The sequence below is a fragment of the Camelus dromedarius genome, chromosome 8 (genome assembly GCF_036321535.1).
Source record: "Camelus dromedarius isolate mCamDro1 chromosome 8, mCamDro1.pat, whole genome shotgun sequence".
NCBI classification, from domain to species: Eukaryota; Metazoa; Chordata; class Mammalia; order Artiodactyla; family Camelidae; genus Camelus; species Camelus dromedarius.
In genome coordinates this window covers 63,108,452-63,135,585 of record NC_087443.1, presented here as the reverse complement: position 1 = coordinate 63,135,585, position 27,134 = coordinate 63,108,452, and the positions used below count along the sequence as shown (strand labels likewise).

At 43.2% G+C, this 27,134-nt stretch overlaps 1 protein-coding gene across 4 annotated transcripts in view; it reads left to right on the top strand.

Annotated features, from left to right (window-relative positions):
• Nucleotides 1–27,134, top strand: part of SORCS1 (sortilin related VPS10 domain containing receptor 1) — a 468,685-nt gene that overhangs the window by 426,676 nt on the left and 14,875 nt on the right. For all 4 annotated transcript variants that reach the window (XM_064488397.1, XM_010987109.3, XM_010987108.3 and 1 more), the window contains exons 21-24: nucleotides 1,529–1,652; nucleotides 6,925–7,037; nucleotides 11,359–11,490; nucleotides 20,964–21,063. In XM_064488397.1, coding sequence (XP_064344467.1) covers nucleotides 1,529–1,652; nucleotides 6,925–7,037; nucleotides 11,359–11,490; nucleotides 20,964–21,063 — 469 coding nt within the window. The remainder of the gene's footprint in view (nucleotides 1–1,528; nucleotides 1,653–6,924; nucleotides 7,038–11,358; nucleotides 11,491–20,963; nucleotides 21,064–27,134) is intronic.

The window sequence follows — 27,134 nt, the reverse complement described above, 5'->3', positions numbered from 1 at the left end:
CCTTTCAGTCCTCATTTTATAGAGGAGAAAAGAGATGAGGACCCAACCTCATTCCGCTGTGTCACGCAGGCCAGGTCAAGGCCTTCTCACGCTGCATGGGTTTTTCTCCCCCCCACGCCGGGCTGCACACTCTGCTTCAGCTGGGAACACACGCCAGTCTCAGAAGTTAGAATTTGCTCGCTGATGTCAGGGAAGGCCTTAGGGCTGGGCCCCGAAGCATCCCTCCGCAGAGGGCTGTGGGCCCCACAGCTCTGGGCCAGAAGATCTCCCCGTCCTCAGCAGCATTGCTTTCACCCAGGACGTGGCGCGTCAAAGCAGTGCATCTTCCGTGAAGACGAGTCTTTTTCTGCCCCAGAGCTGCGTTTGGGCTTTAACTGAATGGCTTTGCACAGTCTCAGGGAGGAGACCTCTCCTGACACCAGGCCTGCTGTAGACCTCGCAGTCGGAGAGACCGCTCACCTCTACCACGGCTGACAGACGTCAGTAGGAAAGGAGCCCTTTTGTGTTTTTTCTGAAACAGTGCATGTTAATTGGGCCCAGACTGGGCCCACTACCCACAGTGGAAGAGGAGAAATCTGTGTTATTTGCCTGAAAGCTGGACTCTAGTACTGGGAGGTGACAGTGCTCAACAACTTGCTTTTGTTTTAGCTTGTGCAGAAAAACAAATTCTCAACTGATTACACTGAGTAGATTTCTTATGCTGTGCTTCAGTCTTACCTCTGCTACACAGGGAGTTAAATGAATTTTTATTTTAAAACTAATTAAGGAAAGACAGAAAGGCAGTGTTTGTTGGGGTGAGTCGAGGGAGGTCAGCAGACCAATAACCCTCTCCTCCAGGACCCCGGGTCCAGTTGCATTACAGGCGCTGCTCCAAATCTTTCTGGGGTTTTTTCTTTTTTATGAGTCCTCAAACCACTCTCCAATTAGTACCTTCTTCCATTCCATAGCAGATCCTTCCAGGAAACTGCTGACAGGACCTCTCAGAGGACGCCAAGCCATACAAGGCCATGCCTGTCTTAACTGGTGGTGTTTTGGTGTCCATGGTGGCTGTATTCCATTGTAATTTTATTTAAAAATGGTACACACTGAAGATAAGTAACTGGAAGCTTAACGGATTTTCAGTGACTACTGCTTAAATCTGGATGAATATGAACCCCCTGTTTTGGTCTGATTTTCATGTCACCTTGGATTGAGGGATCTGCTTGATATGAGTAGGTTATCAACAGAGGGAGATCCATCCCACCCAGCCAGGCGAGACCAATTGATCTCCCCAGCCCTGAATCAGGATGCCAGAAAGTAGCTGTCAAATTCACAAGGAAATCAGTAGGGTTTCTTAGGGTCATGCCTCAGGGAGCCCCCTTCTGGTCTGGACCTGAGGTGATGGAGGCGCAGATGAAGGCAGCTGCACTGGGGGGCACCAGGAAGAGCCTCCTCTGATTTCAGTAGCTTGTTGGTGGCTCAGGGCTACTGCCAGTCTCCTCTGTAACTGAACAGCTTTCCCCTCACTCTGTGCCCTCATGTATTTCAGCCCCTGATCACCTTGGAGGGAAGCATATCATTCAGGTTTACCTCTGAAGGGATGAACACCATCACGGTGCAGGTCTCAGCTGGGAATGCCATCCTGCAGGACACCAAGACCATCGCGGTGTATGGTGAGCGCTCCTTCTTTGCTGCTCCAGTGTTGCCCTGGTGCTCAGATGAGAGGGTTTGGTACCTCGGTGCTGGAGGCCATCCTGGCTTACCACCTCTACCCAGAGAACAGAGGGTTGTGGTTGAGAAAGAGATGAGTCAAGTCTGATCTCCTCCTTTGGGGAAAATAGGGTTCACCAGCAAAATAATGGTCACAAAACTCCAGGAGTGTTTCCTGCTTTGTTTTTTCCAGGCTGGCTCTAGTGTCCCTAGAGCGACCACACACTCATCTACCTTAAGGAAGAGTGAGTTTCATTATGTATAAGGCTGATTCATCCCATTTGGTATTTTGATGGTATTTAAATAGCTCAAACCCACTATAAAATAAAATGGTTAATACTGAGACTTTTTTTAAGTTCAACTTTGAATCTTGATCATGGAGAAAAATCTACCAATGTCTAAATGCTCTGAAATCTCTTCCATAAATACGTATCATTAAAAAAAAAAAACACTGCTCATTTAAACGTGATGGAAGAGTCATCACAAGCACATGCCACACATCATCATAGACTAGGTATGAGTTTGAACAAACCGCTGTACAGAACAGTCTTATAATCAATTGCGGAAATTGAATATAGTCAGATTATTACAGGGGATGAGCATTTACTGAAATGGAAAGGTGGAATCATTGATAGAAAATAAGAGGTTTTTTTTAAGGTTTATACAAGTGGAGCTCATCATTTCTGCATGGAATGGACCTGCACTAAGTGCTTTGGTGGATGGTGAAAATGGGAACTTTCATTGTTAATATGCAAGTGGTACAAATGCATCACAGAAATTAAAACTTAAAAAGCAAGAATTTAAAAGCAGCTAGATAGGGAAATAAATGATGTGCAGAGAGAGAGAGAGCAAGAGGGAGGGTTGAAGGGAGCGAGGGAGGAAAGGTGAGACGAAGATTGAGAGGGACCAAGAGAGAGAGACACAGTAGCTGGTGGTCCAAGCGATACCAATTGCCCCAGACCCAGAATTAATCGATTCTGAAGCAGATTCTGTTTATCATTTCTCATCTTGCCAACTTGACCTTCAAATTCAGAAAGTAATTTGTAAGCATCTTTGAACATGTCTGAAGACACTATTCCTTGCATGGCTACCTGATAGATTTCATCACGTTTCCTCCCCACCCTATTCCTGAAGGGGCTTGATAAGCCCAAGTTGTAAGTGAAGGTGAACCAGGGCTCTGGTTTTCCTACAAGCTCCCATCAGTGAGGTGACCTCTTAGCCAGGTGCCCCAAATGGAGGAGAAATGCCTTTATTTCTCTTTCTTTCCCCATCCCCTGTCTGTGCTCTGGGAATGCATTTAATCCTCATGACAGCCCTCGTGTCGGGTAGCTGATACAATTACTCTCATTTTTTTCAAGGAGATAAATCTTTTTGCAGCTAGTAAGTGGTGGAGCTGGGCTTCCCACCCCGCCCATCCAGACCCCGGGCCTGTGCTCTGAAATTACCCTGTATAACTGACTCTCGTGTCTTTTCCACCTAATGGTCTTTTTCCTCTCTTCCTCCTGGATGTCACCGGTATCACTAATGGGCACTGACCCATTAGTCCAACGGGTGTCCTCTTGGTTAAGTGTGTCAGCCACCTCCTCATCAGAACCATGGAGAGAACTTTAAATCTAGAAGGTCTTTGGACTTACCTGGTCCAACCCATTATGTCACAATGAGGAAATTGTGGCCCCAAAATGGGAAATCACTGGCTTAAAGTCAATCTGCTGTTCTGTAACAGATCTAATAATAATAATGGTGATGGTAGAGGTCAAAATTAACATAGACAAAGCCCCTACCAGCATCTGTTCTAAGCACTTGATATATATGATCTGTTTGATTGAATCCTGTGAACAAATTTAAAAGAAACATGCTATGATTATCCCTGTTTTACAAGTGAGAAAATGTAAGTATAATGGACAAACAGAGCCAAAGAATTCTGAATCCAGAGGGAATGTGACTAATCACCTTATATCCCCTGCTATGCTTAGTTCTTCCTCCTCCCAAAATCTTTCTAAAGGCATCGTCCCAGAGAGGGTTACTTTCCATCAAATGGGTGATCTTCATTAAAAACTGGTCTCTTCTTTAAAAGCTTGAGCCGGCAAAGTGGTGGTCTCCCCCTCCTCTAACCAAATTCCTGAGCCATCAGGCACTTTAATTCGTCTAAAGTTGGGTGAGTTGTCCAGAGTTTCATATATAATTAGAAAATTTAATCACAGGTGCGACCTATTAAAGGAAAATTGCATTACAGGGAATTAAACAGGCAAGACTGAACTCAATGGAAACAAATGGCAGGAGTTCTAGACTCTGGGACGAGCTAGTGTAAGGGGCTGGAGAACTTTCAGTGGGATTATCAATGCATTAGACCACATGTGTTTGCTGATTGGTGCTTAGGGAATTTAGGCTTCTACCCTCTCAGAGGCAGAAGTCCTGTCTTTTTTTTTTTTTTTTTTTTTTAATGTTTGTAAATGGAGGTACTGGGGATTGAATGCAAGACCTCTTCCACGCTAAGCATGCGCTCTACCACTGAACTAAATCCTCCCCACCCCTTCCCATCTTTCTTGATGATACCATTTCAGAGATGACTCTCAGGTCCTTGAGAAAGGCATTCCTGGGTTGCAGAAGATTTCCATCTCAAAGGTGCCTGCAGGAAAGAATTTGCAGTTGCAAGTTTTCTAAAGTCAGTGCTCTAAGAAAAGGGAGGTCAGGTCCTGCCCTCCGGAAGAACTCGGCCTGAAGTTTAATTAAGCTGAGGGGAACTTTGAGATCTTAATGGTCAGACGGAGAGAGGTATCATATTTGAGAAGCTAACAGAGGAAAGATCATCTACCCGAAGGCACACAGTAGACTGAGGAAAGAAAATTTAGACTGCACGGTTTTCCTTAGTTTGTTTCAGGGCTCAGGTTTGCCTTTAAATACGAAGAACAAAATGTAAATGTGTAGAATTCCTCTCCTTTAGCAGTTGCAAAACGTACATGTGTTATTGCTGTTTACCCTGTTCAGTCCTCCCACACACATCCCCTATTTGTTGAATAAACTTATGGATAACATTTCTCTGCCCTGCTGGTTAGCATGCTGAGTAATCATGGAGAGAGCCATGCCATTTTTCTCATTTGTGTCTTTTTATTAAGATAAATATCTCTTGTAGATGAAGTCTCCACAGTTTGGTTAAGAGGTTTGGGGAAAGTGAAAATGACATAAACGTACATGTTCAAAGTGAAAAGTTAGAACCCAGTGGGTAATTCCTTGGTGCTGCCATTTACCAGGCTACTAATTAACATGCATTTCATGATTCTTCATCGGAAGTGAAGTGGTGATATTCACATAGGTGGCTAGTGACTCATAAATTAGTCAGACTGAAAAATACGTCTTTGGCATAGGCTGGCTGACTGCCTCAAATCCACGCCTCGCAGTGTGAGAGTCCCCCAGGCCTGCCCATGGGAAGGCTTTAGCATGGCTAGGACATGCACAGGTGGGTTTTGTGTTTCCTACATGTGTAATCGGCCTTGCCAATGTCGCTGAACCCCTTCTGAAACACAAGGGCATGCTTAAAACAAGAAAGAAATGTTTATTGAATAATAAAGTGCAAAAATTACAGGGGGCCTCCACTGATATTTATGCATTTATTTGTCCAACAAAATAGTATTAATTAAGTGACTCATGGTCATTGAAAACCTACCATGAACTGGTGCCAAAGGGGCAGGAACACAATACCCCAGTCCTCATTGAACTTATATTCCAGTGTGGGAGGCAGACAAGAAAAACAAAATAATTTAGGGCATCGGTAGAGCTCAGTGGTAGAGCGCATGCTTAGCATGCACAAGGTCCTAGGTTCAATTCCCAGTACTTCCATTAAAAAAAGTTTTAAATTAAAATAATAATAATTTAAACAGCAAGCAGTATGAAGGAGACGAATAGGGTCATATGATAAAGGGTATTAGAGTTGGTGAAAGGGAGGATACCTGAGATTGCTGGTGTGAAGTGCTTCTCTCAGGAGAGAATGAAGGCTGAAAAGGAGCCAAACAGGCTGTCGTCTGGGGAAGTGGAGGCATGCTAATGTGAGAAGGAACATGGCAGAGTGAGAAACATGGGGAAGGATGGGGTCGTGGGGTGCAGGGAACCCTGTGGGACACCAGGCAGGAGAGAAAGTCAGTGCTGGATTGTGTGGGACTATGAAGGCTGTGGTAGGAGTCTTAATCTTCTAAATACAATGGGGAGCCACCAGCAGATTCCAGGGGAGCGACGTGATCTGAGTGTACCATATGCCAAATGCTGTGCTGAGTTAAGACCCTCAGGGCTGTGCTCTGAAACCCATGACCGTGCTAGGACCTCGGCCAGGCCATCCAGCCAGTGGCTGAGTGCAGTAGGAATACTAAGGGGAACCCTTTCCTGGGACACTGGGCTCCTCTGGCTGACTTTGGCCCAGAGAATTGCCATGAGTCTGGCTGAACCTATCCCCGCCTCTCCCACTACGTGCCATGTATGCATCGCCGTCAGACGGTGCTCTGAGCTCCTCCATTTTCTGCCTCATACTCTCTTCTAGACAATTCTCACAGATTCATTACTGTTATCATTCCATTTCCTCCCTGGAGGACCAAGACGAACTCAGGGGCTACAGAGACAACTAATAAAATCCTTGAATTAAAGAGCTTAAAATTAAAGAGCACACAAAAACATAGACTGATGACAATTATGATTATGATTATGTAACATAGTACACAATTATAATTACATAAATGTAATTGTGTGTAATAGTTATCATTATTAGATGTTGATATTGAAAGTATATGCGAAACACAGCCATGCCCTAAAAAAGAAAACTAAAACATACTGGAGGAGGGTATTCGGTCAGTAAATGCTCAAATTAGAGCTTGCGTGTTGGGTGCAGGGAAAGTGGGAAGGGTTGGGTATTCCAGGCAAGAGGCAGTATGTGCAAAGGCCCAGGGTCATAAACCTACTATGCGCTGAGGGCACTCCAGGCATGCACGGTTAAGTGTCCAGGAGTGCAGAGGCTGGAACTGGGGACCGTGGACAAGGGCTGTGGAGCTGAGCATGGGCCAGAGCGGAGGGCTTTGCTCTGGAAAATGGGCTGGGAGGTAAGAAGGGTGGGATACTGAATTCTCCCTGTAGTAAAGTCTCTCCAGTGAGTATGGAAGAAAAGGACCTTCCATGAGGGCTTGGCATAAAAGGTAAAGTAGAACAGACTTCTTGAGAGACCTCACTTTTAGTAATCACACTACTGTGTCTCACCAGAGGAATTCCGATCTCTCCGCCTGTCTTTTTCTCCAAACCTGGACGACTACAATCCGGACATCCCTGAGTGGAGAAGGGACATCAGCCGCGTCATCAAAAAGTCCCTGGTGGAGGTGAGTGCAGACAGTCCCTCCTCTCGCCCAGGCACACTCCCTCCTGTCCCTGCAGAGCCTCAGGGAGAGGGGGCCCTTGTGCAAACATGACAGGAAAGGGCAGGAGGCCACGGGAAGTCAGGCACACCTGTCTGATACCCGCATGGCTGAGCCCCACACGTGCAGACACATCACAGGTGCTGTGCAGGGAGTGAAGTTCAATAAACACAGGGTCCTCACCCCTTGTGAATCTTGTTCTGCTTAGAGAATGTGACTGTGGAAATACGTGATAGTCATATGGCAGGTTCATGATTCGCCATGGGTACGTGTAAAATCAGCTATGGTCGTACTACTGAAGGGCGCAGCGTGGCTACAGTTAGTAAGAGCGGCCTGGCTTCCAGCCCCACAAACGGCGGGCACAGCAGCACGGAAAGCCCTCAGCACGGGAGGGTTGGCCAGCTTACAGTAATGTCCCAGTCCTTTCAACAGCACTTCTCTCCTGCAACAGCCCCCAGAGGAAAGGATTATGGTCCTCATTTTGCAGATTAAGCAACTGAAATTCAAAGAGGTTAAGCAGCTTGCTTCATGTCTCACAGCCTGATAATTGATGAAGCCACAAAATTGAAGGATCTGAATCCAATGTCTGGGTTTTAACATACGAGGCACAGCCCCCCTCCAATCTTGGGAGAGTAACAAGGTGATGTGGTTATCCTTCACCGAGCAAGTGTCACCAACAGTTTGAGGAGACACCTTCTTTTAGGCCCGTTTCCCCCGGCACACTCCGCTTTAATGAACGATCAAAGGAGTGGGGTATCTGCTCATGTTGCTGCTTGGATTTATGTCACAAACCCAGAAAATCAGAGACGAGAGACTTTTCCCTAAGGTACATTCTTAGACCAAAGGAAAAGTCAGTTTGGGATTTGTTATACATCCTTTCCTGCACCAAACATATGGTGCCTCATGACAGATAAAAGCATTCAGATAACCCCTGCTCAGAAAACAGATCTCACGTCCAGCCTTTGGGCAAAGAGCTGGCCTTCCCCTATTCGGACCATTATCTTTGTTGGTATTTATTTGGGACTTGGAATATTCCAGAAACGCTTCTCAATGTTTTGCATTTTTAACACATTTACTCCCAAAAAACCCTAGCTTATGATGTCGATAGTATGATTAGTCTCATTTTACAGGTGAGGAAACTGAACTTAGATAACTTGCCCAAGATCTTACAGTTAAAAATCAGGCCCTGATGTGAGACCATTAAGTTTGGATCTCAATTTGGTGGTTTTCTAACCACTCCACTCCACTGCCACCCCTTCCCTTGTCTTGTTACGTGGAGGAACAGGGGTAAGTGGAATCATGGGGTGAAGAAGGGGTATCTTCATGTGCCTCTGGGTAAATGCAATCTCTGTTTTCTTTCTTAAGGACTCTCAGCATCCATGATGTTATGGGTGACTAAACATTGTGACCACCAGGGGGCGTAACCACCAGATTACATGCCCAACTGGAACAGGCCCTCCTGCCCTTGGAGCTGTTTGTCCCTGGAGTGACAACGGCTCTCTCTCCTCTGCTGTCCAGGAGAGATTGCTTATCCCCTTCAATGATCCCACAGCCCACCTCCTTCAGTCTACAGCGGTCTAGGTCCATGTCTCTGTAGACGACCTAGGCAGCTGTCCAATGTCCCCAGGTGATTTATCAACCAAGCGTTAGCTCTGCAGTGATGTTTTCCAGGCTGATTTCTCTTCACCTTTATTGTCTAGGGATCGGATGCCCTGGGCCTCCACCTTTCCACCAGCTGTCCAGTAGGCTCGAAATGACTGCTCATTAATATTCCCAGACTGCCGCGTAGCATAGTCAGCTAAATTCAGAACAAACGGGTTGGCTCAACATCCTGCAGGACGAGGTGGGATGGGGTGGAGGGAGTTTTGAAGACTCCTTGGTTACCCAGTCTGGAGAGGCAGCTGAGCCAGGCCCTGGTTCCTAGCCTCCCACCGTGTCTTTGAGATCAGTAGTTACACTTGGCCACTTCCTCATGCCCTGAAGTACTGTGTTGCCAAAGGTCCCCTAATAAACCCTGTAAGAGGTGCAGCTGGGGGTCAACTTATTTGTAGCTTTCTTCCTATTTATTCTGTGACAGAATCTGATAGAAAATCAGTTGCATTTTCCTCATCCACTGGGCTTTTTTCTATTGACATTTTGCAACGGAATCTTTAAATGAATTTCATTCAGTAAACAGTTTTGTCAATGATGGTAGTGGTTTAGACATAATCTTTGAGGTTAAAATCTGGGAGGGCCATGAAGCAGTGTGGGGTCAGCTGTGATGGGAGCTGCTGTGTAAGTTCAGGAGAAGGAAGGCAGGAGAGCACTGGTTACGAACAGAGGCTTTATGGTCAGACCAAGATTCCAAACTAAGTGTCACCACTCACTACCCGGGTGGCCTTCCTCCATCAACTGTCTGTCCTGTAGCTGAGACAGATGCACCGCGCAGATCCCCATTTAGGGAGAGAAGGTTATCTCAGCTGCCGGAAGTGCTGTGAGCAGAGACTTCAGCTGCCTTGCCCCCACGTCGTGTTCCTTTCCAGAGTGGTTCATGTCCAATGATGCAGTTACATAAAGGCCTGGCCACTCAGCTCAACCTCAGATAAATCTGAAGGACCCTTGTCACTTACTTCAAGTTCTTCTGAGGCTGTGGTTGGCCTTCCTCATAGCCCAACTGTTCCTTGCCTTCACTCCTATACACGTTGAACCCAGGAATGTCCCCTAGTAAACATCCCCCATGCTAAACTCAGAGCCAGCTTCCTGAGGACTCCCAACCTGTGATACATCTTCACTTGCAGAGAGAGGCGTAACAGTACTTGTTCCAAGGAGTCATTGTGGGGGATTGCAGTATATTATATCAAGAAGTTGCTTAGCACAATGACAGGCACATGGTAAGGACCCAATAAATGGGAATTTCTTGCTACTTCAGAAAAGGTATAAATGTAGATTTCAGAAACCAACAATTACCTAACTGGGAAATGATGAAACACATACTGAAATAAGTGGACTTTAAGAGGACTCATGAAGGATCAGTAATGTTCTAGCAGCAGATGTGTGGAGAAAACGTTCTGGGGGGGACAGCATGCACAAAAACATTTGCAAGCAAGGGCTGGAATATTGAGAAATTGTACATGATTCTGTTCGGCTGAGCGTAAGGTGGCTGTGTGAGTTGTGGGTGATTAAGTTAGGGAGGAAAGATGGGACTCTGTTGCAGAAGGCTTTGAACATATATTTAATCCAGTTGGCAGTGGGAATTTGTGCATGAATTTGAACAGGGAAATACAACGTGAGTTGGACTGTAGGAAGATAAATCTGGAGGAAGGAGCCTGTCCCTGCAGATGGGGAGGCTATTGTAAAACTTGAGGGGAGAGAGTGTAAAGGCTGAATTGAGGTCTTAATGGGGGGGGGGGGACATTTAAACAGACAGGAACTAACAGGATCATTAGTGTGGAGGGTGACTTGTCGAGACCTCATGGACTAATTAGACAGGACACGGAAAGGATGTGAGTGGAAGGCTTCCAGCTAGGGTGTCTGGGAAAAGTGACTCCAGTCATCCACAGGCAGAATGAAGACTTGGGGGGTGAATATGAGAAATTCTTTTTCTGCCATGTTTGTTAGAAGTCCTAGTAAAACAACCAAGTAATGTTCTGACTGGCTGCTGGAGAGAAGCTGGGATTGTAGCCGTGGATTCTAGAACCATCTAGAGAGTGGCTCAGGAAAGAGGGTGTTCTTGAGTGATAGCTATAATTTTAACAGAAGATTCAGCGGGCCAGAGTGAAAGGCTCAGAGTACTTTCTGGAATGGGCTAATCATCCGGGTCTGATGCTGTGGAAAAGTCAGCAGGTGCCTGAGGGTTGCGGGGTGGGGCAGTTCTGTCAGGTCAGGTTCTGTCACTACGCCCGGTCAATTTGGACATTAAGTCTAGTGCTATGAGGAAGGAGGAAGCTAGGTTGGAGAGTGTTCAGGCTCAAAGGGCAGAAGATACAAGTAATCAAGGGCTTTCTCACTGGCACGGTCCACTTACTTTCACAAGGCAAGTGCTGTTGTTATACCCATTTTTTATTTGAGGGGATGTAGGCACAGGTCCCACAGGGGTGGAGGTGGCACCAGACCTCAGAGTCTGACTCGTAGCGTGGTGCTGTCTCTCCATCCCTTCCTGCCTGGTGCCCCCAGGACCCAGCTTTCACAGTGCACCTCCAGTCCCTTGTGCCTTCTCACCCCTCCCCCCAGCTCCCAAAAGAATCCTTGGTCCTTTGTCATCACCTTTCCTGCAGGACTCAGGTGCACCTCTGTGTCTCTCCCTCAGGCCACGGGGGTTCCAGGCCAGCACATCTTGGTGGCAGTGCTCCCTGGCTTACCTACCGCTGCTGAACTCTTCGTCCTGCCCTATCAGGATCCGACAGGAGAAAACAAGAGGTCACCCGAGGACCTGGAGCAGGTGAGTCCCAGTGATATTTCAGCTTCTCCCAGCAGTCTGAGCCACAGCCCTGCTAGGATCTGACCACACAGCAGCTCTGGGGCATCTCCACCTGAGAGCCAGGCCACCAGCTGTTTGCAGCATCTTCAACTCTCTGGTCCTCCATTGAGAAACATAATCTGGTGATCGGAATTACAGCTTCACCAAAAAACACATGCCAGGGTGTGTGTTGTTGGCAGTGGCTAAATTACTCACGTACTATCCATGCTATGGGCTACTCTACAGTGTTTACAGTGGATGAGATAAATCTGTGTGTCATGATGTGACAAACTATCCAAGATATTAAGGAGGGGTGTGGAGCAAGAGGCTGAACAACACATAGAAGTTGAACCCATGTATATCTTACTTTACATACTTTCATCACAGGAGTGTCTTGAGAATTAGATGACATGATGTCTTTCTGAAAAGGTACAACTGTTATACAAATCATGGATCCTCTATGTCACCACCATACTAAGATGACCTGAACTGAGTTTATAATGAATGAGTAATTTGGGCTCCGAGCACCTCTCCTGGCTACATGGGGTCCACTTTCTCCTCATCTCTACCACCTCTGGAGTATTAGAGTATCTTTGTGTGTGTGTGTGTGTGTGTGTGTGTGTTTCTCTCTCTCCTACTCCTTTACATCTTTGTACCTCCCTTTCTTCCTTTTAACTTCAAAAGGTTCTCTAATCTCTATAGGGAGGATTATAATGATGATGTTCATGATGATGATGGTGATGATGATGGTGGTTATGATGATGATGGTGATGATGATGATGATGATGATGGTGATAATGATGTTGGTGATGATGGTGATGGTAATGATTTTATTGTTGTTTGTATTCTTTACCCATTCAGTTAAAATGATCAGTCTGGGTCTGGATACCCCGTTAGAAACTACATGATTTTGGTTTCTCAATTCTTTCTGGCAGATAGATTAAAAATAGGATTCCTCTCAGACACTAAGTAAATATTGGCTTTTTCCCTTCCAGTACTTGGAGCTTTTCAGTTTACTTAGAATAAACCCATAATCTAGTCCCATGATCTCCAGTCTTCCAAGATGGCTCAGGAACCTCCTATGATAGCCTTACTAACAGCAACCCCAAACTGCAGCATGGCCCACTTCCTTGCACACACCCTCCTTTCAACTGCCGCTTTTTCACTTGGTAGAAGACTCACCTCTATAATTGTCAAGGAGAGCCCCATTGAACCCCATTTCCTAGTGAACTGCAATTAAAGGTTGGGCAGTAGGTAACCCATCAGATTTGCATCTGACTTCGCTCAGCCCTGGCACTCAGCTTCCCATCAGAGTCTACAGGTTATCATCTGCACCTGCAATTCAGTGGATGAAGGAATGGATTGGCTCTTATCACAACACTGCTGATGAGACCTCGTGGGGAGGTAGACCGCTCTTCAGGGCCTCTAGGTGCGAACATTTACAGTTGTTCCTCCTCTGGAAATCTTATGGATCGCCCATGAAATCCAGATCATAGTCTTCTCAATATGGAAGAGTCTAAATTTAGAGCCAGCTAATTTCCTGGGTACCGTGTCATCCATGCATTTCTCATACTTTTCATTTTTCCTCTAAAATGTATTTTCTAGATATTTGCGTGAGGGGAAGTACAGAAAGAAGAGGAGTGTGTTCTGTGAAACTTCTTTTGCTTGTTTGGGGATGTGTCTTGCTTTGACTGCTTTCCCTAGAGCTCTTCTTTCAGTTTGTTCTCTGTCTTGTCTGAGTGGTTCCTCCAAAGACATCCTCAGAAAGTTGAGTGATTGTTCCTTAGCCAGGTATCAGGTATCAGGTATTGATGAACCATTTAATTAATTAGAGATCTAAAAGCAGCAGATTTGACTTGTTTGAAGGATGTTGGACTTAGCATTTGGTCCACATGTAAGGAGTCCAGCCATTTTATTAGAAAGAGTACAGGTTTGGAGAAATACAAACTAGGTTTCTAGTTTTAGCTCTCATATTTATTGTGTATATTTTATTGATGAGGAAAACTAGGACCAGGAAAGGTAAATAATTCAGCCAAAGTTCACAATCTGTAATACCCATTTCATAGGGTATTTGAGAGATTTTTAAAGAAATGATACATCCAAGCCCTTGGCCTGTCGTAGATATTCAATAAGTAGTAAGTAGATGATGGTTACATGCATGGATATTTTGTGATAGGAAGACGGTATATGGGAAATGCAAACAAATTAGGCCCGTTAAAGACCAGTGTAGTCAAGGGCATGCATTGGAAGAAAGAGGATGGTGACAGTAATGAGAAGAAGATTAATGAATGAAATTGCACAAGAGAACACAGACCACAAGAAATAGAAAGAAGGTATATGAATGACTGTGCTGGAGTGAGGCTGATTCACCTAAGTTACGTCTAAGTTACCATGCAGATTTATGGCATTAAGGGAAACAAAGTACCAGGCAAAAGATTGTAACTCTGGTTAAGGAAGTTGCCAATGTACAGCCTTATCCAGGAATCACGCTAAATAGAATGACCAAACAAATGCCAAACCAAGCACATAAGAAGTCAGTGTCTTAAATACTGTGTGATATCACTTACATGTGGAATCTGAAAACACAACAAACTAGGGAGTAAAACAGAAAAGAAGCAGATACACAGATACAGAGAACAAACTAGTGGTTACCAGGGGGCAGAGGATGGAATTACATAAAATCATATTTGTGAAACTTTCGAAAATTGTAAAACACTACAGAATTTAAAGAATCTTTCATTCAATAAAAAAATAAGACACTATAGATTAGTTCAGAGTTAACTGTGGATCCTTCTGGCAATGACATTAGTGCATAGGCTATATTAAAGGCAAGTAGAGAAGTCTAAATACATCAGCAGGTTTTCCTACCGGTGATAGTTTCCCAATAGAAACTGGTACCTCTCAACCCTCCGTAGTGATGGACAGGTACATCCAGACCCACTGGTAAGGGGATGAACTGGATCAGCAGATTAAGGCTCCCATCTTCAACAGTTTGCCTGTGACCACTTCCTAAAGACTAATTGTGAAGCAAACTGCTCAATGTAAGTTGCTGCCCAGAGAGGGGGTTTACTGTGCATAGAGTGAGTACATTCTTACTTACAGAAATAAGTAAATAAAATAAAATCTATAAATTAATCTCTAATTAAGGAGAGTATCATTACTGCCATTGATAAATTTAGTGGTGAAATCAAAATGAAACTGAGGCACATGTCAAGAACCTGCGAAACAGGGGCTGCCCATGGAAATCCTGTTGTTTTTGTCCTAAGTGGGGTCCTTTAATCCCTCTCTCTGACTCAGTCACTTTAAACTAAAGGAATTCAGTTTCTGCAACTGACTCTCAAGTCTCGTGGTGCTCGTATTCTACCACGCTGCGGACTTGGATTTGGATACCACTTGGCTTTTGTAGGCCCCGCAAATGCCTGGGCTACGGCACCAGGAAAAGAGCAACAGGTATTTTGCTTTGTTTTGAGGTTTTGTGTGTGTGTGTGTGTGTGTGTGTGTGTGTTTTCCTGATGCAATGAACATACTCAATTCAAACAAATTTAAGGAGAAAATGTGAAGTTAAGAGCTTATTTAGTTGGGAAGTCCAAGGATACAATTTACAAGCATGGATGAACTCAGAGCCAAAGTGTCACCAGATTACTCCCCTGTCTTCTACTCTCCCCCTGTCTCCATCTCTTTTCATTGCTACCATATGGGAAGTCTGCCTGAGAATGAAACCAACATGTAAAAAGACAAGAATGGCCACAGGAAGCCACAGTTTTTTATTTAGTCAATTTATCAACCCCATTCAAAAGACACTGCCTCTCCCCTGTTTGCACCCCAGGAGCCCAGGTTGACAGTTCTCACTGGCTCGACTTGGGGGGAAGTGGGCGTCTCTTAACTAGCCTGTAGTCAGACTGATAGAGCTCTTGTCAGTGATAACTCAGATGTTTTATACCCTCCCTGGATCAGGGGTTTAAGGAGTCCCTTGTAAATCAAATGGGCTGAGAATAAAGAAGGATATGGTTCTTTAAAGTAAAATGTGGGGGAGAGAGAAGGAATGGGAGGCAAGCAAAAGCAACTGACTTCCTTTGTAATAAATTACACAAAAATTTCAACTGAAAGCAAAGTAAAGCCAAACAACAGCAGAAAGGAGCCCCTTCCTTTGAAGGCTGCTCTGAATCCCGATGGAACTTGGGAAGAGCTGACTTTATTCTCTTTCTTAATTCTCTGGCTCCTTTTTTGTAAAGATACAGCAGAGAACTCCCAGCAGGGGAACAAGTGGGACCCTGGCCAGATGGACCCCGAAGACTGGGAAGGCAAGACCCCAGCAAAGGGCTCTTGGCTCTCATCCCTCAGCATTTTCTAACAGCATCCCCAGGGGAGCAGGGATTCTGGCTTAGATTGAACTATCTTGTCTGTGAAATAAATTGAAAATTTCTCACAGTGAGAAGTACTTGACCTTGTTATCAGAATAACGTGGGCTGGGTTAATCAAGTGACCTCTGTCTGGGAGGGTTCCTACCACTCTTGATTTCAGATCTTCAGAGAGTGAGAAAAGGCTCACTTGCCCTTAGCTGGCCTCATCAGAGATAGCACATCCTGCTTCCTTGAGCCAGCTGCTCAGGTATGGAGCAAACCACCCTCCTCCATCACTGTACTTCCTGGCTTCTCTCTGGGTCCTCAGAGGTGAGCAGATTTGTATCTGGCTCTCCTGGAAGGAAGAACAACCATCATGTTCTGTTTGTGATGCTGTGCTGGGGAGATAGGGAGCCTACATGTTGTCTTGCTGAATTCTTAAAGGGCATGAACACATTTAAAAGAAACAAAAAGACTATGGACAAAATGTCAACCACCAACAATGAATTTCCTCCTCGGTTGTTTGTGTTATCATATACATTTGACAGATGCAGAATCCAAAATCCAGGGAAAAGAAAAGGTACCTCTGGAAATGGAACAGTCTATTGGCAGCATTTTTTAGGAATTAAGGGTTCATTATGAAATGTAATGAATGATCTCAGATTATTTTCTGTATACTCATGTAGTCTGCCCTGTCCAGAATTTTTTAAGGGAGGAATTGAACTTTGGAAGTATTTTGGAGTTCACCAGAAAGGTCATTAAAACAGGGAACTATAACTGAAAGTAGAATAGATAAGAGTTGGATCAAAGGAACATGGCAGAAGGAGAAAGAGAGTAACTTAGAGCTGGTGATGGGGAATCCAAGAAAGGAAGTGAATATGGACAAAGTATTTCTTCATTATGTCAGCCAGGAAAAACTTCTCATGCACTTGTCAAGCTGATGCTTTGGTGCTGACAAAGAAGAGAATTGTTAAGTAGAATTTATGTTTTGCTTCATTGTTTCCTCCATGTTTTAATCCAGAAATTATGCTATGTGAGTTGGGAAAGATCTTCCTCTGTTGATTCCAAAAGTAGTATAATTCAACTACTATTTGAAGGGGCCTTAATAAATTAATAGAATCAGGATTGATGGACTAGGTCAGTTCCAAGGTCATCCCAAGCAATTCTCCAGCTAACCATGGTACCAGAATTCTGTTTGTGTTCAGTAGGTTTTGCATTCCTCTGAGCAACCTCAGAGATAAGCATTAGTTGTTTGGCCCCATGTAGCTTTGCCATCAATAAATCCGCCAAAGCCCATTGTGATTTTGTAGTTCACTTAGTACCACTTCTTTGAGTTTCATGTTTCATAAATTACCAACTGCTCTGTCATCCTCGTGTCTCTTTTTTTTGTGTTTCAATGTTTGACACTTCCATTCTGATAATCTGAGAGTATTTTCCTGTATTGGTTTCATTAAAAATTATTTAGATGTTAAATATGTTCTTGGTGTGGTAATCATCCCTTCAGTTGACCAAGTATGTCCAGCTCTCTGCCTTCTGGGAACAGGGTAGGATTGTACCCATGAGTCTTTTTTGTAGGCAGAGCCATGTGATTCATTCTAGCCAATGAGTTGAGAGCAAAAGTGCTATGTCACTTTTAGGCTGAAATATTCAAATGCTGGTTGCAGAAACTTGTGATGATTCCCTCCTATGACACTGTGTGTGTTTGAGGGGCTGCTCCGCTAGCCTGTGTCCCTGTGTGACTACAACGAGCACAGCTCTATTGCCTACCTGCCACCAATGTGGAATGTAAGCAAGGCTATAATTCCACTATTTCACGTCCTCGAGATTTTAACATTGTCACTTCAGTCTGACCTAGCTTGTCCTGATTACTACATTTAAATTTCATATTTTGTGAAGACAGTGAGGAGAATTGAGGTTTTCTCTATACCAGGTCCCTTCCACTACCTCCTTTTGATGGTATCTTTCCAAGTATTTGTATTGAGTTCCCGCTGTCTTTTTAAGTGGTCCTTGAGAGGAAGTGTGGGTTGCATTTGAATCACAGACATACATATTCCACCAAACAGGCAGATATGGAGAATAATATGTTGTTTCTTTGGTCACGATTATTTAGTGGAAGGAGAATAGAAAACGAAGAGGGGTGACAGCACAAAGAAGAAATGAAGTTTGCTAAGACAACACGCTTTCAGTGGCCAGGAAAAGGCAAAGAGGTTCAGCTTGCTCCAGGAGGGCCAGTCTCCCAGCAATCACACGTCATTTCATTTGAGTCTTCACGACGCAAGCTTGTGTTCTCTTCAGTTAGGCTGCTCTGTAGTTGCCATTTATTCTGCTCTTTTCATAGGTGAAGACTCCCAAACATTACAAATTATATTAACAGGTGGGCAGAACCAGGCAGTCCTGAGCTCGAGTTAGGAATCGTGTCTTCGGGTGGCTCATATTGGTCAGCTGACTTGGGACGGGTGTTATAAGGTGTGTGCCCTGCAGTTGGACAGAGAGGGACGCAGAATTAACGAAATGTTGCATTTTTTTTTAACTTCCGAAACCTGCTGGGCTGGACCTCCTTCCACATATCTTTTGCTTTCTCTCTTTGTCAGCTGGCTTGAAGAAAATGTTTTCCATTGAAATGCCCTAGGATTAGGAGTCAAACAAAATTGAATTCTAGTCTCAGCTCTTCAAATATTAACTGGGTAAACTTAGGAGTGTTGTTTAAGCGCCATGTTCCTTTCGGTGGAGATACCAACACTAACACCTGAGATATGCTGTGTTAGGAAAAAATAATCAGAAATACGCAGTTTTGCCAATAGAAAGTGTTCAATGCATAGATAGTACACTTACAAATATACAGAACAATTCACGGACCAAGGAAGACAATACAAGATAAACACTTATACAGGTGGCGTGGGAAACCTTGAAAATACTGTCAAAATCTGTCAGTAGTTCCATACCCATTTATTTGAATGGAGAATTACATGGTTCTAATTGAGATTATTCTTGTATGCAATGTAAATTTCATTCAGTTTTGTTTCTATGCATAAGTTCTTTCCCACAAAGTATGTTGTCTTTATTGCATGTCCTTTGATGCAAGTTAAGTACATGAAACATATTTCCGCTACCAGATTATTTTTGCATACCCACTTAATTTTCTAAATGATACAGATAAAGCCAATGAAGCAATGCTATAAACCAAACCAATCTGGGAAGTTAGTTATTTTCACAAGGGACTCTCCTGGAGATTATAAATTAAAAGTATGTTGTTCTGATGAATGCTATTTTCTGGTTTGCTTATTATCTCTTTCTTGAGAAAGAAACATTCTCAGGGAGAAGAAATAAATACCACTGCAACTGATTGAAAGAAAGAAGTCTCTCTTGCAAATACATAGTTCCCTTCTGTCCACATGATGGACCCTGCAAAATAGGGCAAATCCTTAATTACTTCAGATAAATGTTTCCTGTTTAATTTAAAATATCTTTTATGCAAATATAAGTATGTATATATGTGCACATATGTATGCATATGTATATAAACATATGTATTTCATGCATACATAATTATATATCTGTATTTCACATATATACACACGTTTCTTTGTGTTTATGTTTATTTCATAGCCAAACCATTTCTGATTAACCTCTACTAAAAATCCAGTGTCAGATTCTAAAAAAGATCTTACCTATTGAATGATAAGAATGAGAACAGGAATTTGTGCATTTCAACACTTTACAGAACACAGAGGAAAACCATTCTACACGGTCTGTGTTAGATACCCGCTCTTCAAATAAATGTGGAGCACTCAGGAAGGTTCCTGATGCCCAGGAAAAAGAGCAGTTTGTATAGAGTGAATAAAGTTGTTTTCGACATAATTTTATCACCACCTTGTTTTTCCGCGTGGTTTGCCAAGTGGAAACATTTGAGAGGTGAGCTTGAACCGATCCCAGGTGCTCAACCACAGGTCACTGACGGCCATCCCAAGTTCCTGTTATTAAGCAAAGAAGTTCATCTGCAGGGCAGTTCAGTTCCATTACCGAACCAGGGCCTCTGAAAGGGACCCTCTGTTTCAAAACAAAGCCATCAGGACCTGCTTAATTGATAAAAGGATCAAAGGTGTCCGTTTGGTAACTCAGTGGACTAAATGAAACTCCATGAATATAAAAGGAAAAATAATTTAAGAATTTAACTAGCAGAACGATGTTCAGAAAGCATCTAACTAGACTTAAATAGCATATTAAATACAATATTGCATTGATGACTAGAATATTAAAAATGAATCCAGGAGACCAGATAATAGGCGGACGCTTTTCTCTGATAGCTTTTCACAAATTACTGAAAAGGCTGAGCGAAAGAGGAAATTAAGCTGGGTTTTCTCCTTTAAACATGTGAACAGTTTTACCTTGTCTATAAAACCTCACCTTATATGTTTCTACCCAAAACCAGGTCCTTTGTCCCTTGATGGGATTAAATATTTCATGGCCCAGAATTCCATGGGTCTGCACGTACACACGTGTGAGCCTGCGGAGTGGTTTCAGGGTCATAAGCATGAAACAAGGGTCAGCCAATGCGTTACTTAAGTTGTGGTTACACTGTGTTTCAAATGAATAATTTATTATTTTAGGAGAACAATCTTTATCATCAATAAATATCCATGAAGTATCTATTCTGGGAAAGCCACAGGGTATGTTTTGGGGAAGGGGATAGAAAGAAGGAATAAGATGGAGTCTCCTATCAAGAAGTAAAACAGATGGTCATGAATCTCACCACAATGTGTAAAGTGTACACATTTACTTCTTGTAAGTCCTTGTGTATAACAAATGCTCTCTCAAAAAACCAGAGGTGATTTTTCTAAGCTAATAACAGGATAATTTTTTGAGAGTAGAAATTATCTGATTTACTAGGTTTGTCCTATTTTGTAACAATTTAGATGTAAAGTCAAGTCATGCTTTGAAAAGAATTATATCTGCATATTCTGGACCAAAACCTCAAAATCACAGAGAACTTGTTTATATAATTCACAAGTATGATATTGGGGTGTCTTAGTAAATACGGCAAATATTGCTCAGCAAGTTTGTTTACAGTTGGTGTGACAATCTTGGTGGCACTCAATCTGACACTTCTTCTTTCAGATATCAGAACTACTGATTCACAAGCTCAATCAGAACTTGGTGCACTTTGAGCTGAAGCCCGGGGTCCAAGTCCTTGTCCACGCAGCCCACCTGACAGCAGGTCAGTTTTCCCGTCCCTGGGTTCTTGCTGGCGGCTCTAGCAAAGGGGGGATTCAGTTTGTTGTTTCCACATCAGGACTAGATGGTGCCACTGCTAATCAGAAATAGGGCATCAACCTTTGGAGGTTCCCTCGCTTGGCACTTTTGCCTTAATGGTGGACCCCCAAGGCAACAGAATAAGGTGATTTTTTCCTACTTAGTCCCTAGCAAAAACCATGAGTGTGTCATTTAGAAAAAGACCCCTCAAGTAATAGCATGCTTCCTCTTAACAGGAATCTTGAAAATAAAGTTGACCTTATCAATAACTTTTTTCTGGTCTTTCTGCAAAACCTTATTTTTAAATCATTCATGTTACAAAGAATTTTCTTTCTTTTGGTTTTGGGCTAAAGTAGCCCACTGGGAAGAGCTGGGACTTAGGAGCTGCCCAGGGCCGTACCCGGGGCCTGTACAGCCTCAGGTTGGTCAGAATCCTACAGATTAATTAATGTCATTGGACTTCTGTCTCTTCACCTATACAAGGTAATGGGGAAAATCTTCCTAAGTCTACATAGAAGTCTCAGTAATAATTCCAGAAATCCTAAGTACATAGAAATACCATTGTGTTACATTAATAAATTAACGCTATTTACTGAGTACTTATTTTTGCAGAGTACTGTGCTGATACTGCATAGAGTATAAAGGCCAATAGAAAATGGTATTTGTTCTCAAAAAAACATGTAATCTGGTGGTGGTGTTCCAAAGTCTGGTGGTGGCAGTGGTGGTAGTGCCGGGGGTGGGGAAATGGGCAGTGATAGGATATCTCAAGGAATGAAATGCAAAGAGGCAATAGAACATTTTTAAGCCCATGGACTTTGGAATTTTGCAGCTAGACCATTGGTTTCAATCTTGGCTCCATCACTTACTTACTCTATAGACCTTGAGAGGAGGCCTAATTTGTCTGTGCCTTAGAGACTTCAGGAGCATCTAGGACAATGGAGTTGTGTAAGGACTAAGTTAATTCAGGTAAATGCACTTAGAGTCACGCCTGCTGCATAGGAAGGTGTTATTTTTCTTTTTACTCTTTTTATTTTTAACAAAATTTTAGAGGAAAATTTAAAGCAAAGATAAATTGTGCCCAGTCAGAATGATACAGGAAAGCTTCATGGAGGAGGTGATCTTTGGGAAGAACCTGGAAAAACGGATAAGATTGAACTCAAGAGATTACATGCCAAGCACCAAAGCACCAAGGAAGGAACATGAAAGCCTCCAGGGCTTTGGGGATGCTGAATAAGTGGGGACAGAGAGCAGGTGTTTCCAACTCCATTCTCAGGTTTCCTGGAGGTTCCTGGAGGTGTGCCTAGATCTAGAGGAAGGCCCAGCAGGTTGGCCACTGGCCTCTTTTCTGCTTGGAGTCTGTCTTTTTTCTTTCTTAGGATTCCATAAAATGTTTTTTTTCCCTAAAAAAAGAAACCAAAACAAATTCTGCCTCAAAGAAACAAATATTTACAAGTCAGTGTCGTAAGCATGGGATGTGGAGGTGGAATGTGGGAATGTGCCAGGCTGAGAAGTCTGCACTCCTTTGGTGGGGCTCTGCGGAGCAGAGGTGTGACAGATTCAGAGTGTTGCTCAAGGAAGATGACTCTTAAGAGTAAGAAGGATTGAGTAGGGCCGATTTGCTATTCTGCAGCTTGTCATCCTAATTCATCCAACCAACAGGCATTTATTGAGTGCCTGTCTACTCTGAGCCAAGGAGTGTTCTCAGCATGGGCTAGAGTCTCTGCCTTCAGGAAGCTTCCATCACAGGGGAAAGCTGGGCATGGAGCACATTAACAAATGCCACTTTCTGAATCACACTGATGATGTAAATATCCTGAAGAAAATAAGAAAGTGTAAGGGAATAGAAAACGATGAAGCCTAAGGTCTCAGCAAAGGCTGCCAGCTTATTTTAGAGCATGCGGTTATCAAGTCTGGCTGGTTCCCACCGAGAGGGCTGGCCTTTGGTCTTTGGTGAATGGTGGTGACACATGGCAGTGACACACAGCTGGTTGAATTGGAAAACAGACAAAGTCCAGAAACATCCCTGTAGTCAGCCTGATGGCCAAACTGCTGACACACTTTATCAAGTGAGTAGAAAGTAACTTCTTGACATTGGTTGAAATAGGTGTGCTGATTGATTTCATCTCTTTAGACAGTCCAGCGTGTTTAGCCTCAACCTCGTCATCCTCTCCTAGGATGACTAGAGCTGCTTACTCCCTTTGAGTTCAGAGGTTAAAAGCAACCTAGCCTGATACTCCACACTGAACTCTGGGTTTGAAGGGATGTGGGCCAACTAGTCCAACCCTTTGCAGCATCCTCAGCTGCTAAATGAACGCTATCTTCAGGCAGCATACTTTGCTGTAGAGTAGCCTGATTTATGAGAAAACACTCCCCACGGGCCTCTGTTAAGAAGAGGAGCATCAGAGGTCAAGCCGGGCAGAGAACTAACCCCACTCTCTAATTCTGGCGCAACTGACATTTCATACCTTTTTTCCCCCCATATCTCTCTTCTATCAGTTATTTTATGTGCCTGGTTTTTATTTAACTGGTTGTCATAGCATACTCCGAAGATGGTTCAGATTAGCTTACTGAATTTGAACCTTATTTTAAATGATACTTAAGGATGCCTTCCTGTGATGACATCTGGTTTAGAGCTAGGATCAAGCTGAAAAATAGGGAATGGAAAAGTGGCTAATTAGCTGAAATCGGTTTGGCCAGTGGCTTGGCCAGGGAAACCCATCTGTAGCCAAGGCGTCTGCAGATCCGTAGTTCCGTGTGGGAATGAAAGGCCATTCCTGAGAACCTGGGAAAAATTAACCTCATCAGAATAAGATCCAGATGGCAAGAAATAATGCGAAGTCAGGAAGATCTGGAAGATTTATCCAATTAGTATTCATACTTCATGCCATAGCTGGGAGCAGTACTCAGAACCATGGAAGGAGGGACTGGAAAAGCGAGGTATGTTACTGAGAGCTCAGGTAAGCACCCTGAGATTTGAAGGAGAGATCCCTGAAACGTTGATATGTACTATGCAAAGTTCCCAGGGGAACAAAATAAAACTGCATTTTGAGCCAAAAGCCCAAACTCAGACTGAGCCAATTTGGAGAAAGTGAGAAAATTCTTTGGCTTCCAATTTTGGGGGCTGTTTCGGGTTCTTCTCTGTTCAGTCTGATAGTAGGGCCTTTTGGGGGTGTAATTTGAAATCTGATCACCTGGCGTTATTGACCTTCCTGTGATGACTGGCTCAGTGACTGGAGTAAACGTAGACTTACATGTAGATAATCAACTCCAATTTGAAGAGGAAAGGAAGAGAATGCCACGGGCTTACATGATAACTGAGTCTTGGAAACTTTGACTGTATTGATTTTAGCCGTGCTTGTCATAATGGTATTAAAACTGGCAGTATCCACAGGTGCAGAATCACTCTCAGCCAGTTTTCTTTCTTTATCTATTGAAGTATAGTTGATTCACAATGTTGTGTTAATTTCTGGTGTACATCATATTCAGTTATATATATATATACACACATTCCTTTTCATATTCTTTTTTTCATTATAGGTTATTACAGGTTATATTGTAGGTTATGAATATAGCTCCCTGAGCTATACAGTAGGACCTTGTTGTTTATCTATTTTATTTTATATATAGTAGTTAGTATCTGCAAATCCCCAGCTCCCAATTTATCCCTCCTCACACCCTTTCTTCCCTGGTAACCGTAAGTTTGTTTTCTATGTCTGTGAGTCTGTCTCTGCTTTGTAAATAAGTTCATTTGTGTCCTATTTTTGAGACCACAAATAAGTGATATCATACAGTATTTTTCTTTCTCTTTCTGGCTTACTTCACTTAGAATGACGGTCTCCAGGTCCATCCACTTTGCTGCAAATTCAGCCAGTCTTTCATATACAAAAGGCAAAGCTTGTGTTAAGGCTGGCACTCTTCAGTAATTGTGACGAGAGATCAGTTTCCCATTTGAGGTTGTTCCTAAGTTAGCTCTAACTACCTGATCTTTTTTTTTTAAACTGTAAGAACAGGGTAGTAGACTATGTTACCAGGACAGTGGAAGGAATTCTCCTTTCACACACAGAGAACTTGGCACGTTGAGTAGGGGATAAGTGGATGGAAACAGTGGCCATTTCTTTTATTAAGTTGAAATTAACATGTTTCATTCATCTCAGGATGGCTAAGAAGAGAAGGAGGGAGATAGCTGGGGGAAAGAAGAAACAGTGAGGAGAGAATTTGATGCAGAACTTCCACCTCAACTGCTTTTCCCTTCCTCTCATCCCTGCTGCAGGGAGGAGAAAATTAAAATACAATTTAAAAAAAGGGGAAAAAGACCACTGTTCGCAACATTTCATGTCTCATAAGCAGGATTGCTAATACCTTCCCAGGGACCATTCCAGCATGCTGCTGCATTCCATTAATTGCTCAGCAGATGTTCAGCAACCTTCTTTTAAAAATGTTTGAGCCAGAGGATGTTGCTGGTGGGAGAGGCAATGCATAATTGGGTTTGTCTCCGAGGAAAAAGAACTGTCTCCTTTCAGGAATTTACTAGCCTTATTTTGTTTTTCAAATTCATTTCCCTGTTTGCTTTTATGGGAACACAGGGTAAGCATTTCCAGATACCTGGATGTCATTAGAGACTGGATTTCATTTGTTTCCCCCATGTGTTCTATTTGGGAATTCATTAACTTTGGTATCTAAGCTGAGCTAAACTTTGAACGCTGTCCTTGTTCTGTTCTTAGCTCTTCCTGTGCTTCTCAGTTCCTGTGCAATTTCTCTTGAGGGTCTAACCACTCCTGACAGCTATGTTTCTGAAACCTTCATATAGAAAGGAAAGATTTCAGATTGTATGAGAATAAGAAGAGGATGAAAAATTAAAGGGAGGGCCACAGCCAGAGCAGCTCTTTTTGGCTTTTAGGACCTCGTGGCAGCTGGCAGCCATGCTTAGCAGACAAAAGGATTAGAAATTAGTCAAGCTGGGGGCTGGACTGGAAAGATTGGTGCTTTGACTAAAGTGTACTTTTGCTCGTGGCATCCCTGATTGGATTATTTCTCCCCCTTCTCTACTTTTCTACATCTCTTAAGTCTCTTTGTGTTTTAAGACTCAGCTCAATGCCCACATTTGCATGGTGTCTTTCCAGAGACCTTTACCTCATCAAAACTCACATGGACTTTTCCATCCTTCTCTGTCTCATCATCATCATCATCATCATCATTATCATCATCATGTCTCCTATTAAATTTCCTACAGACACAGTTCACCATACTTTACATTGTCTCCATCACTGTACCTAGCAGAAAACTTGCCCATATCATGTGCTCTATAAATAATTTTATAATTATTTTATAAATAATTATATGTAATTATATATATATATAAATAATTAGATATGTAACTAATTTATAACCTGTAGAGATGTTCAAAATTCCATCCTTTCGGTTAACGTTTGGATTCAGTTTATTCAACTGTGAACCTATCTGCATGACATTCTACTTCTTTCCAAATAACTGGTGAGTGGAGCCTTGCATTCATTTACCCAGTGAGCATCCAGGGAAAACCGATCTCTGTGCTTGCTGTGTTTCAGGTATCCTTTTAAGATGTATGATAATTGTGGTTATACATGTTGTGGGGAATGGGTAGACTGAAGGAAAATTAGAGTTCTGTGCCCCAGAACAGGAGGTCCTAGAGACGGTGGGAGAGGGACTGGCCAGAGGGATGCTCCTGAAAGAGACTGAAGCAGGTTTAACGTAGTGTCCCTGATTTTACTGCTCTGGTCGCTGATGTTGTTTCTAGTATCAGAGAACAACCTCACTCCCTGACAGAGCTCAGGGTCTCACACCTTCGATTGCGCTATTCTTACCTTATCAAACAACCCAGACCATCTTCACATCCTTTGTGCCATCTCCCTTGAGTTCTCTTTTGTCCATGCTTTTACCCTAGCTCTCATTAATTGACTGATTGATTGATTGAGCTATAACATAGGGATATGTGATACTCAGATAATTCAGGGAGAGGTTTTCCAGCAAGACTCAGGAAGGCTCGGAACCTGTCGTGGA